At 35.5% G+C, this 12100-nt stretch overlaps 1 protein-coding gene across 2 annotated transcripts in view; it reads left to right on the plus strand.

Annotated features, from left to right (window-relative positions):
* The window catches only part of fras1 (Fraser extracellular matrix complex subunit 1), a 127992-nt gene that overhangs the window by 100069 nt on the left and 15823 nt on the right, over positions 1-12100 (plus strand). For both annotated transcript variants that reach the window (XM_077231329.1, XM_077231330.1), the window contains 8 exons: positions 4388-4572; positions 5249-5405; positions 5896-6159; positions 7366-7554; positions 7714-7833; positions 7930-8109; positions 9510-9634; positions 11537-11677. In XM_077231329.1, coding sequence (XP_077087444.1) covers positions 4388-4572; positions 5249-5405; positions 5896-6159; positions 7366-7554; positions 7714-7833; positions 7930-8109; positions 9510-9634; positions 11537-11677 — 1361 coding nt within the window. The remainder of the gene's footprint in view (positions 1-4387; positions 4573-5248; positions 5406-5895; positions 6160-7365; positions 7555-7713; positions 7834-7929; positions 8110-9509; positions 9635-11536; positions 11678-12100) is intronic.

Here is a 12100-nt window from a genome sequence, read left to right on the forward strand (position 1 = left end):
CGTGTTCACTTAGATTTGGAGAAGTGCATGTCAGGCTACAGCTGGTTTGCTGTGGTCCAATCCGAGCGCGTTTGTTCCCTGCGCCCCCCGCAGCGTTGGTCTGGTTTCACATTCAACTTAATTCTATCGAACCCTGGTGCGTTTGCGTGCATATTACGTCATCGCAAACGTGCACGGCGCATGATAGAAAACAGAACGCGGCAAGAGGGCTTATTTCGTTGGGACCAGAGCGTTTGTGGACGGGAAAGAGGTCTTTGTGAAGTAGGCATTGACATAACATTTATTTTTGACTCGTGTCTACAAGTGCCTACAGTATGCTGCCAGATGTGCAGGGGGGTTTGGAGATGTAAACTTTTGTTCTGAAGTTCTGTGAGTATGGGTTCACTCGCTGTTTTTTCGCTTAATGTTAGAGGTATGAGAAACTTAGTTAAAAGAAATCTTTCTGTTTTTTAGAAAATATGTTTGTGATTTTTATTTCATCCAAGAGACACATGCATCTGAATCAGATTTTCAGTTTTGGAAGAGCCAGTGGGGAAACGATATGTGGATGTCTTATGGTAGCAATCATTCTGCAGGTGTTGCAATTTTGAAGGGTAAATTTAGAGGAAAAATTGTTAAAAGTTATTCACATTCCTTGGGAAGATGGGTAATTTTGATTGTCGAATTCAACCAGCAATATTTTGTGTTAGGAAATATATATGCAACAAACAGTGTTGTAAGGAATAAAAGTTTACTACAAGACTTTGAAGAAAAACTCAGAAACATCTTGGATAGTTTTCCTGATGCTAAACTAATTACTGGAGGAGATTATAATAATATTTGGGATAATAACCTGGATTTCTTTTAGAAAGAGGCATAAGGCAGCCTTTTTTGTTTTTACTTGTAGCTCAGACATTGACTCTTTACATTAAAAACTATAACTTTCACGGCATCAGGATTTTAGAAAGAGAAATAAAGTGCTGCCAATTAGCAGATGATACAACTATATTTATTCGAGATTCATTAGAAATTAAAAGAGTGATTGATTGTTTGAATGGCTTTTCATTGGTCTCAGGGCTAAAATTAAATTTAAACAAATGTGAGTTGTTCCCCCTGAAAAATAGTGAATTTCTTGATATTAATGGCATCCCTGTAAAAAAGGTTATTACTTATTTAGGAATCAAAATATGTAAAGACGAGAAGGAAAGGGGTCAGCTTAATTTTCAATCTGTTGTTAAAAGAGTTAAAAATAGATTTAATTTATGGTTAATGAGAGATTTGTCATTAAATGGTAGAATTCTTTTATCCAAAACTGAATGTTTATCTCGTCTACTCTATCCTGCTATTTCACTAGAAGTCCCAAATAACATCATTAAAGAAGTTGATAAAAACCTTTTCAATTTCATTTGGAGAAATAGATCTCATTACATAAAAAAAGATACCTTAACTAATTCGTTTGGTGATGGAGGTCTAAATGTGCTTGACTTCAGCACCTCAAATTCAATTTAAAAAAATAGATGGATCAAGCATTACTTTCAATACAAAAATAAAATTTGGTATTTAATTCCTAATCTAATTTTTGAAAAGATGGGTGGGTTAGCTTTTCTGTTGCAATGCGACTTTGAAATCAGTAAGATTCCCATTAAATTAAGTAACTTTCACAGGTAGGTGCTTCTCTCATGGATGCTTATCTATAAACACAATTTTTCTCCAAACAAATGTATAATTTGGAATAACAGGTATATAACGTTTAAGCATAAAACTTTGTTTTTTCAAAAATGGGTTGATAATGGCATCATTATTGTCAAAGAGTTATTTAATGAAAATGGGCACCTGGATACTTATGTAGAATTTCTTCAAAGGTATAATATTCCAGAAACCCCAAAAGAATATTGTATAGTGTTCGATGCTATACCATCAGGTTTAAAGTGTCTGTTTAAAGGAAATGTGAATAAGGAGACTGTGAGTCTTAGACCTGATGTTGTAATTAATGGAGTTACTATTACTGATAGAAAATGGAATAATTACTTTATTAGGAAGTTCCTTACTGAATACAGCCCAATATCTTCTAAAACATACTGGTATTCTAAAGTTGATTGCATTGACTGGAAATATGCATGGTTGCTGCCAAAAAAATATTGCATAACAAATAAGGTGAGAGAAGTACATTTTAAAATACTTCATCTGGTGTACCCAGTAAAAACTCTTTTTCTAAGATTTCGTACTGATGTAGATGTTATATGTGATTTCTGTGGGACAGAGAAAGAAAATGTTGTCCACTTATTTTTTAATTGCATTTATAGCAAAATGTTTTGGGTGGATATGGAATGTTTTCTTTGTAAATGGTTAGGAATGAAAGTTTTATTTTCTGAAAAATATGTCTTTTTTTATTTTAATAGACAAAGTTTACCACCAAATGTGGCCTTTGTTGTTAATCTCTGTTTGATTATGGGGAAATATCATATACACAAACAAAAATGGGCTAAAGGAAAACCCAATTTTGTTTTATTTCAGATAGAAATGAAAAGTTATTGTGAGTTACTACTTGGGTTAAAAAACAGTAAAGCCATACGTACTAGGTCTTTATGTGAAGCTTTTATGTTATTTATTTCATGATCTCATACCTGTCTTTTTTATTTATTTATTTTTTATTCATTATTTGTATTATTATTTTTAAATTACTTTATATTTTCTTTCTATTTGCTGTAATGTATAAATATTCAAATAAAAAAAATAAAAAAATTGGAAAACAGAACGCGGGTCAATATTGCCCGTTTCTCAATACCAATACGCAAAGTTCGGACTTGCCAAGTTCGACTCAGGAGAAGGAACTCCCGAGGACGAGAGGACGCGAGCCCGGTTATTCTGCAAACGGAACCGCGGCGTTCTTGATCGCGTCACTCAGCTCCCTCTGGCTACTCCGGTTATCTCTTTATGTAGGCTATATTTTAGGCAACAATAAAACGAAATATGGTATAAAATACAACTCTGCCTATTTTCATCAACAATAAAACGAAATGTATACAAAACACCTCTTTTCATTTATAAATAACATATTATCATAAACATATTAATGGCCACACAAATGTGGCTTCAGACAACGCACATTGATTATCTTCACTCCATATATTTATAACAACACGAAATATAAAACACAACCCTGCTTCTTTTTGTTTTCATTTTAAAAATATGAAACATTATTGATCATGGGTTGTATCGTTTTATTTTATTATGCATGTACACATACAAGAGAATGCATAGTTATATTTTGCATAGTAATATAATGCATAAATATTTTATATATTTTAGAATATATAACATTACACAACTCTGTCTCTTTTTGTTAAATGTCAGTTTTAATGATCAATAATATCCAGTATAAAAGTATAAGTAGCCTAATATAAGAAGCTATACAGCAAACAATTCAGTCAAACATAAGTCAGCTCTCTAATAGGCTAAAAAGTTCAAGTTAAATAGCCTAAATATATAGTTATGAAACTTCACTTTGCCCTCAGCCAAAACGATTTTCCATGAAACATACTATATATTAATATAATTTAGCATTGTTTGGTCTTATAAGATAAATAAAAACATGCACTGAAAAGTTATGTACATGGTTGATTATTTGTCAAGCTAAGTATTTTTTTTTTTCATAGATTAAAATAGCTTTTAAAATATGCAAACTGGCAATATTAAAGCGGTTTAAAACATCTCCCCTTAAAACGCTATAGGTCTCGACTATTTAAATAAAGTTAAAGGAATATGAAATATGAATATGAAAGAAATTTCAGTCAGAAGAATTTTTTTCACTTTAATCCCTGTGTTAGTTTCCTTTTCTGAGTCACTCGGGGGCAATTCTTTATTTATTTTTTTCAGTTGCTGATGGTGTAATTTTATTCATGAGCAGAGCACTCATTTGGTGTGATAGAGATTTGTAGATGTGTGAAATTCAGATTAAAGCAGTAATCTTTATGCAGGCTTTTTGTTTGAGGAAGGAAGATGAAAGGAAGTGCAGATCATGGTGGAACATAAACACCCAAGGACAGTTGTACAGAATATGTTTTTCAAAAGAAAAACAAATGTTTTTCACTCAAAACACATAAGCAAACTCTGATTTCTGCTTTGATGTATCTACTTTCATTTTCATAATTTTGGGTTTGTTTTTGTTCCTCACAGCCATTCATTCTTAAATATTAGCGATTTCTTATCTGAAAACTGACAGTCACTCTCTGTTTTGTCTAGAAAGTCACTTTGTTGTGGTTTTTGTTCCATGATCAATTATTTGTTTGGAAACTAGGCCCAGAAATGTTGTTCCCAGTCAAAAATAATTCTTCAGAACTATGAGACTAAACTCGAGCTCCAAGTGTTGCGTTTGTTCAACACGTTGAGGTGTGTCCTTTGTGTCCAGCTTTGATCGGTGGATCTCGCATGATCAGCCCTGACGTCCCCTTCACTATAGAAGACCTCACTTCAGACCATATCTTCTACGTCCAAAACATCCGCCAAGCCAACATCCGCCAGGATGTCTTCAGCTTTTACATCACTGATGGATCAAGTCAAACCGAGGCTTTTGATGTCACCATAGACATCCAGGTATATTCGATAAGTATACTTTTGTGTAGCTGAATTTTTGTTTTGAAAGCTGGGTTTGTAGCCTTTCAAAGTTTATTCTATTTGATAGTGTGCACGAACACAGGCGGTTGACATGTGCACTAGAAAGTTTCATCGTGTCCAATGTCTGTGCTATTTCTCCCCAAAAGTTATGAAAGAAAAAAATTCTTTGTTCTCTCTTAATCCCTTCACACAGGCACTCATCAACACATGTGTATTGTTATTGTTGTCTCCAGCAGTTTGTTGTTGTTTCTTATTTGACTGTGAAGTAATGGCCCAGTTTGTCCTTGTGGACAGATTATGTGCGATTCGAAACAATTGGGTACTATGCTGATGACAATATTTACGTGATGTTTTTATACAAATTATTATTTGATGCGCACTGCATGCATACACATAGTGCATGCAAAAAATAATAATTTCAGTTTAAGACTGCACCGTGCTTCTTTGATGAATATTTTACAGAATATATTTTCAGAATCCATTTTGCTATTACTTTAAAGACATACAGGTTCTTTGGTTTTACTTAATTTAGCAGCCTCTTATACACGTTTGATGATTCCGTTCTGGCTCACTGAGACGCAGATTCAAATCTTTCTTTCCTCTCTTTCCTGACTTGTCAGGTTTTGTATAAGATGTTATTTGATGTTGTTTATAGCACACAAAGGAGGACAGAGTACCAATCATCTCAGTAAACAGCATCCAAGTGGAGGAGAACTCCGGTGTTGTCATCACTAACTCCTCCCTAAATGTGCTGGACCAGGACACACCTGAGAATGAGCTTGTCCTCACCATCATCAAGAAGCCTTCATATGGTCAGTGCCTCTCTTTCTTTCTTTCTTTCTCTTCATATTCTCACTCCATTCCCTAGTCTGTCGCTCATTCATGGCCATCCTTCAGCAAACATCCATTTTTTGTCACATTACCGCTCTGTCCTGCTCCTGTGTGGCTGATTGATGTTCTTGTCATTGTGCTTCTGCCGTTGACTAGAGAACCGATGGACGACCCACGACCCACAGGGCTTTATTGGTTAAACTTTTATGGATGCATGTCAAGGTGTTCAAAGCAGTTTTATTAGGAGTCGCAAGTAAGGAATGAACCTGACAGAACTGAAATAGTCAGTGTCAGAGTGTTATGGCAGCAGTGCAGCTACACAAAAAATGACATAGAGCGACCATTAGGGGTCAAGCGCACATTTATTTGAAAATGTGTGTTTATGCTGTGTTTGATGGGGGGAATAATGAGAAGGAACGTAGCATTCATTCAATTTCTTTGCAATGTTTCTCTGTGTTTGTGTCTCCATAGGGAAGCTTCGCAGAAGGCAGTTTTACTCTCAACCTTTAGAGAACGGCAGGATTCTTCAGCAGGGATCCACCTTCACCTACCAGGATGTTCTAGACGAGCTGCTGGTCTACACCCCTGACGGACGTGGCTCTGGGACCGATGAGATCCAGTTTTCAGTAACAGACGGCATATACACAGAGATGGGCCGTCTTGAGTTCAGCATGGATATTAGGAATAGAGAAGGCCCTAGAGTCACAATCAACAGAGGACTACAGATTCCAGCAGGTCAATAATATACACTACATTACAGTGTCCTTGCACACATCCCAAGCAGGTTACTGATTGATTAGGATGCTTAATTTTAGTAGTCCTCATAACAGCGTAATTTAGTGCATAATTATTTGCAAATCTCTAACTGCACTTTCTGAAATGAGTGTAAAAATAGACTCGCCACATGGAGAGAAAGTGCTGACATCACTTCTTTCTAGCATACAGTAATCTGTAAAAAAACAAAAAAACAACTATTTGAAACATGAAAAACTATTGCTGTCCCCTATACTGCCCAACCCCCCACCTTGAGCAGATCTTCTATTAGTATTCAAATGGTCTGTACTTAATGTTGAATAATGAAAAAATACATAAAGTATATTTAAATCGTTTACATTTTCATTGCTTTTGTCATGAGCATCTTAAAAAAAAGCTATTCAAAAAGGCGCCAGTGAAGTTAGTTTTTGTTGGGAAAAAATTTTCTTCTCACTTTTTATTGAATGATGAAAAACACTTTTATTGAAGAATAAAAACACAATGAAAATTGCATGTGTTATTTCTGTTTTCACTGCTTTGTTGAATAATAAAAAGTTATCCTTTTCATTAAAAAATAACTTTTTGTCAGTAGGTCCACAATGTTGTTTGATTTTCTTTATGATTTTGTTGCAAAAATATTTTAGTTTTAGGAAATTAATTTTAAATTATCCAAAAATAATTATCAATTAATGACAAAGTGATTCCACTTTCCAAAAGCAATATTTGGGGAATAGTACAGCTAGAAATGAAAATTCATCTTTCACTCACTCTCGTATCATTTCTGTATTTTTTTAAATCTGTGGAACACAAAAAGAGATGGATGAGAAGCACATAAAAGTCACATAAAATAAGCACATAAAAAGTCTTCTAAAGCCATACAACAGCTTTGTGTGAAGACCAGACCGAAATGATGCCGTTGAAAATGGCATGATGGCATGAAAATGGCATGATGGCAAAATGGCATGAGATGCCGATGATCCCTGCGCAATTTTAATCTCCCAGACTTATTAGTGAACTAGAAAAGCACCCACACTCTAAGAACCACTGCAGTTTCGTTCATTATGATGCACCAATTGAAACACTTCATGTCAATAAATGAGGTTCATACCTAGTTAGACGGAGTTCATGTTAATAAATAACTTAAATACCTGTGTAATTTCTCTTACCGTTGCTCATTCCTCCCAGCAGGTTCCTCATCTAAGATCACAGAGCAGCATCTGAAAGGAACGGACATAGATTCAGATAACCTTAAGCTGCGGTTCACTCTCACTGTAGACCTGAGCGTGGGATCCCTGCTGTTGAATACAGGCAGAAAAAAGGCTCAGATATCTGTCAAAGGACCTGTCACCAGCTTTACCCAGGATGACATCAACAAAGGTTTTTCCTACATTGCTCTCTCTCTCTCTCTCTCTCTCTCTCTCTCTCTCTCTCTCTCTCTCTCTCTCTCTCTCTCTCTCTCTCTCATACATTATCATCCATAGGCAATTTCTATGCAGAAATGCATTGTATCATGTGGTTTTGCACCTCGTCTGTTAGGATATGTGGAATACATTCATGAAAAGGGAGAAAGTGGAGGCAGCTTCTCTTTCAAGTTCAACCTGGAAGATCCCGAGGGAAACAGAGTCATTGACCAGTCTTTCTTCATTAGTGTTCTGGGTGAGCCAAGAATCTATTTTGGGACATTGAAAGGTGCATGTTCAGGAATGTTAGAAGGAAGTTATTTTGAAACATCCCCATCTTTTTTTCTCTCAGAGGACAGACTTCCTCCCACAGTGTTGGTTAATAAGGGTTTGGTTTTGGATGAGAACACCTTGAAGAAGATCACAACCCTGCAGCTCTCCTCTACAGATCAGGACAGTGAACCAGATGAACTTATTTATCGAATCACCAAACAGACCCAGCTCGGCCATCTAGAACATTCCAGCAAACCAGGTACACAAAAACGGACAAATATACTCCATACTTTAGTGGTAGCAGTGACTGTTGGTGACACTGTTAACTGAACTATATAATTCAATTTCAAAACAGTAGCTCAGGTTTCAAAATAATGTGGATTTTCCAGTAGCAAACAAAATTGTACATCGCCATTAAATGTCATATTAGAAGAATTATCCCTGAGCAAGCTAAGAAAATAATTACACTTGTCAAAAACGTCCACTATCTCATTTGTAGTGCTAAATAGATGTAGTATAGCGAAATGTGTAATGTCCATGTACTGTAATTCATTCTAGTGAATGTTGATCAGACAGTTCATGCAGTTAATTTGAAACAACTGATAGAAAACAGTAATGTCATGTTTGCTGGAATATTATCTAGGAAAATGATTCTCAGGTCGGAATATAGTAATATCCACCGTCAGACAAGGATTTATACGTTTTTTTTTATTTATATTTTACTGGGCCTTGTGTCCTAGTAAAAAGGCCTAGTGATGCCCTTGGTTATACATAAAAAAAGCCTTAAGTAGCTTCAATTCAGTTATGTCCTTTTATTTATAGCTTGTGGTGTAGCTTGCTACTTTTCAAAAGAGTAGTTTAATTGAATTATGGATAGCTTGTAGCTTGGCAGTCTACAGTTTGAAAGTAGCTTCCTAAAGCTATTTATTATTTATTATTTGTATGCCTTTAGAGGGCCATTTAGTTGATCCGTGGGTGGTTTATAAATGGTTGTGGAGGAGTTTACATTGTTATTTGATTGCAAGTGCAGTACTGTATATGAAGTGGTGGGAACTGCTGGTCACTGGGGAAGTTTCACTATTACATATAGTCTGTATTCACACAGTCACAAATCTGCCACATATGTACTAACTACATACACATACATACCTCTGCTCATCCACAAACACACATACTAGAGCATCATTGTTATTCCTGTCTCTATCAAAGATTTAATCTGAACAGCCTGAGAGATCATAATATATATTTATAGTCTGTAGTCCTAGTTACTGTATGGACTGTTCAGCAGAGCAGTACATTTATAAAAGCTGGCCACATCTGCCACGAAATGTTTATGAATTGAATGCAAGATATAGTATGTTTTGTATCTAAACATCATGTTCAAATAAAGACGGAGAGCTCATTAAATGGGATCGAGCCTATAGATCTCTATCAGGGTCTCATGGGTGAAGATCAGGTTTCCATTTTCTTCCTGCGCCCGGACTGCTCTCAATGGGTTTTCTGCTGTAGTGCATGTTTTATTCATCCATTTCAGTTGACCTGTGGGATATTTGTAATGGTAGCAATTGATCTTACATTATTATTTGATACAAAGTGCGGTATATGAAGTGGTGGGCTGCTGATCACTGGAGAGTTTTGCACTGTCTGATCCTGTTGCAGGAACAAGGATCAGCACGTTTACCCAGGCTGACCTGGCCTCCCGCAACATTCAGTATGTCCATACCAGTGAAGAGGAGACACACTCCGATGACTTCACCTTCACCGTATCTGATGGAGGAAATGAGGTGCATACACGCGCACACACACTCACATAGGTTTTGTGTTTTATCTCTCTCCATTGACATAATGTTTTTTATACTGTACAAAATTTACATTCTATCCCCTAAACCTAACCTTTACTGAAAACCTTCAGTGTTTTTACATTTTCCAACAAAAATAAGGATTTTTTTATGATTTATAAACTTATGGGGAACAAATTTTTTTTCCCTACAATGTCAAACAAAATTCTATCCTTGTTGGGACATTTGGTCCCCAAAATATAGGGAATGTCAGGACCAAACACACACATGTAGTAGGGTCTAAATTTACTTTGAAACCAAAGTGGGGAAAAATATGAACATGAGCAGAACATTTTGAGATTCTGAAACATGTAAAACAAAGAAATGTTATGTCACTAATCAAATAAGTAAATTTGTGACATTGATCATGTGATTCTTTGTACAGACAGTCAGATGTTCTTTTAATAAAGCACAAGATGCTCACTGGATCATCTCAAATCAGGCTGGAGAACATAATTATCAGGTTTTATACAAAATTGTTGAATACCTGCAGTTTGATTGCTGGGCAGTGTTGTTACTGTTAACTATTAACTGTTAAAAGTATTGTTTTTGCTAATTAAAACAAGCCGAAATATTTTTGTCAAATAAGCTTAAATTAAATAAAATATACAGTATTTGAAAAAAATTATACTTACAAAACTATTTGGAATACTTGTCAACTAATTGGAATAAAATAAGTTTAAGTTACTGAAGTTATAAAAAATATAAAATAAAAGTTAATTGAAAATATTAATAAATGCCAAAACAATGCTGGATGCTGCCATAAAAACGAAAGAGGCTACGACATTTTGAAATTCATGTGATTTTTCAATTAAACTTTTCACTCAAATTGTTGTGCTGATGATATAATTTGGTATAAAAAATGATTATACAGTACACACACTCATCCTTCACGATAACTAACATGGATATAAACATGTTGTACATGCCCACCTTTCTCTTTCTATTTCTCATTGCACACATGCTGAGCACACTTCCTCCCACAGTAATCTCAACCCTCCCTCTCGCCTTTTCATACTCTCTTCCTTTCACCGCTTTTCTTTCCATTACAAACACATACACTCCCACACACACACTAATTAGGGCCGAACAAGCTTGAATAAACACAGGCTGCCTAGTGAGTGTCTGAAAGAGATTAACATATCGGAGCATTCAAGTTATCCCAAAATAGGGTCTTCTCCCAGTAGGTAACACTGCCATTTTGAATGGAAAATGAATTGCAAATGCACACTGTGTTTGTGCTGTGCTGCTCAATTAAAGATGCATTTTTTATTACTGGTGTACTATTCCATATGGCAGTCAACTTAGACTTATACTGACACCTAGTGTCGTGGATGCAAAAGCAATACTGATGCCATACAGAAGCCATGATTCATTTATCCCGTAAGCAAAATTATCCAGTTATAGTATGGTTACAGAAATTAAGTTAGTAGTATTCAGCTGGTCATGTGATCTCAACATGGCGGCCCACATGAGGTGATCTGCTCCATGCTACTGATGACTGAAGTCTACATCTCATGTAACTTTACATTATTTTAATCATGTTTTTTTTTTAAGTATACCTCATATGCAAAGTACTTAATACATCTTGAATTTACAAATTTTCTAGGTTTTCTTTCCAAACTTTTATGAAATATTAGTTTTTGCGTTATCTATTTCATTTTAGCTAACAGTGGTCTGCTTTTCTTTATGCTTTCTCTCTTTCTGCTCTGATTTGATAATTACATAAACCTAATTAGTGGGAAATTAGATTATGTGCTGCAGAACACTTGAGCTCATATCTAGATTCAATTACTGAGCACTGTTTGCATTTAATTATTTCATTACTGCTGTCCTGTTGTTCTCCAGATTTCACAGACATTCTACATCACCATCCGGCCGGTGGATGACTCTCTGCCCGTCCTACAGGTGCCAGGGATGAGGGTGCAGGAGGGAGTGAGGAAGACCATCACTGAGTTCGAGCTGAAGGCTACGGATGCGGACACAGAGGTATCAATGTTCACTGAAGTTTCAATTATGCTGTGGTTGTGCTTTATTTGTTCTTGATAAAGTGTAAAAAATGACGGTAACACTTTAAAATACGATTTCATTAGTTAACATTAGTTCATTTAATGAAAGTGCAACCAAAACAACAACAAATGAACATAAGAATGTACTTTTTTTTCTTTTCTTTTACATAGGGTTTAAGTGGAATATGTTAGTTTTTAAAGTGGACTTTTTGTTTAATGCTACTGCTATGGGTTTCTATGCAAATGAAATATAGTGCAGAGACTGCACCGTGGAAAATAGGAAGTGGAGAGTGGAATTGCATGGTTATGACTGGATTTTTTTTTTTTTTTTGTTGAAAGTCTGAGCATTATGTTATCTTGATCCATCACAAGTATAACACATGGTACCGGCCTATAATGCAAC

The sequence above is a fragment of the Siphateles boraxobius genome, unplaced genomic scaffold, assembly GCF_051911475.1.
Source record: "Siphateles boraxobius isolate OS27281-9 unplaced genomic scaffold, OSU_SipBor_1 16, whole genome shotgun sequence".
Classification (NCBI taxonomy): domain Eukaryota; kingdom Metazoa; phylum Chordata; class Actinopteri; order Cypriniformes; family Leuciscidae; genus Siphateles; species Siphateles boraxobius.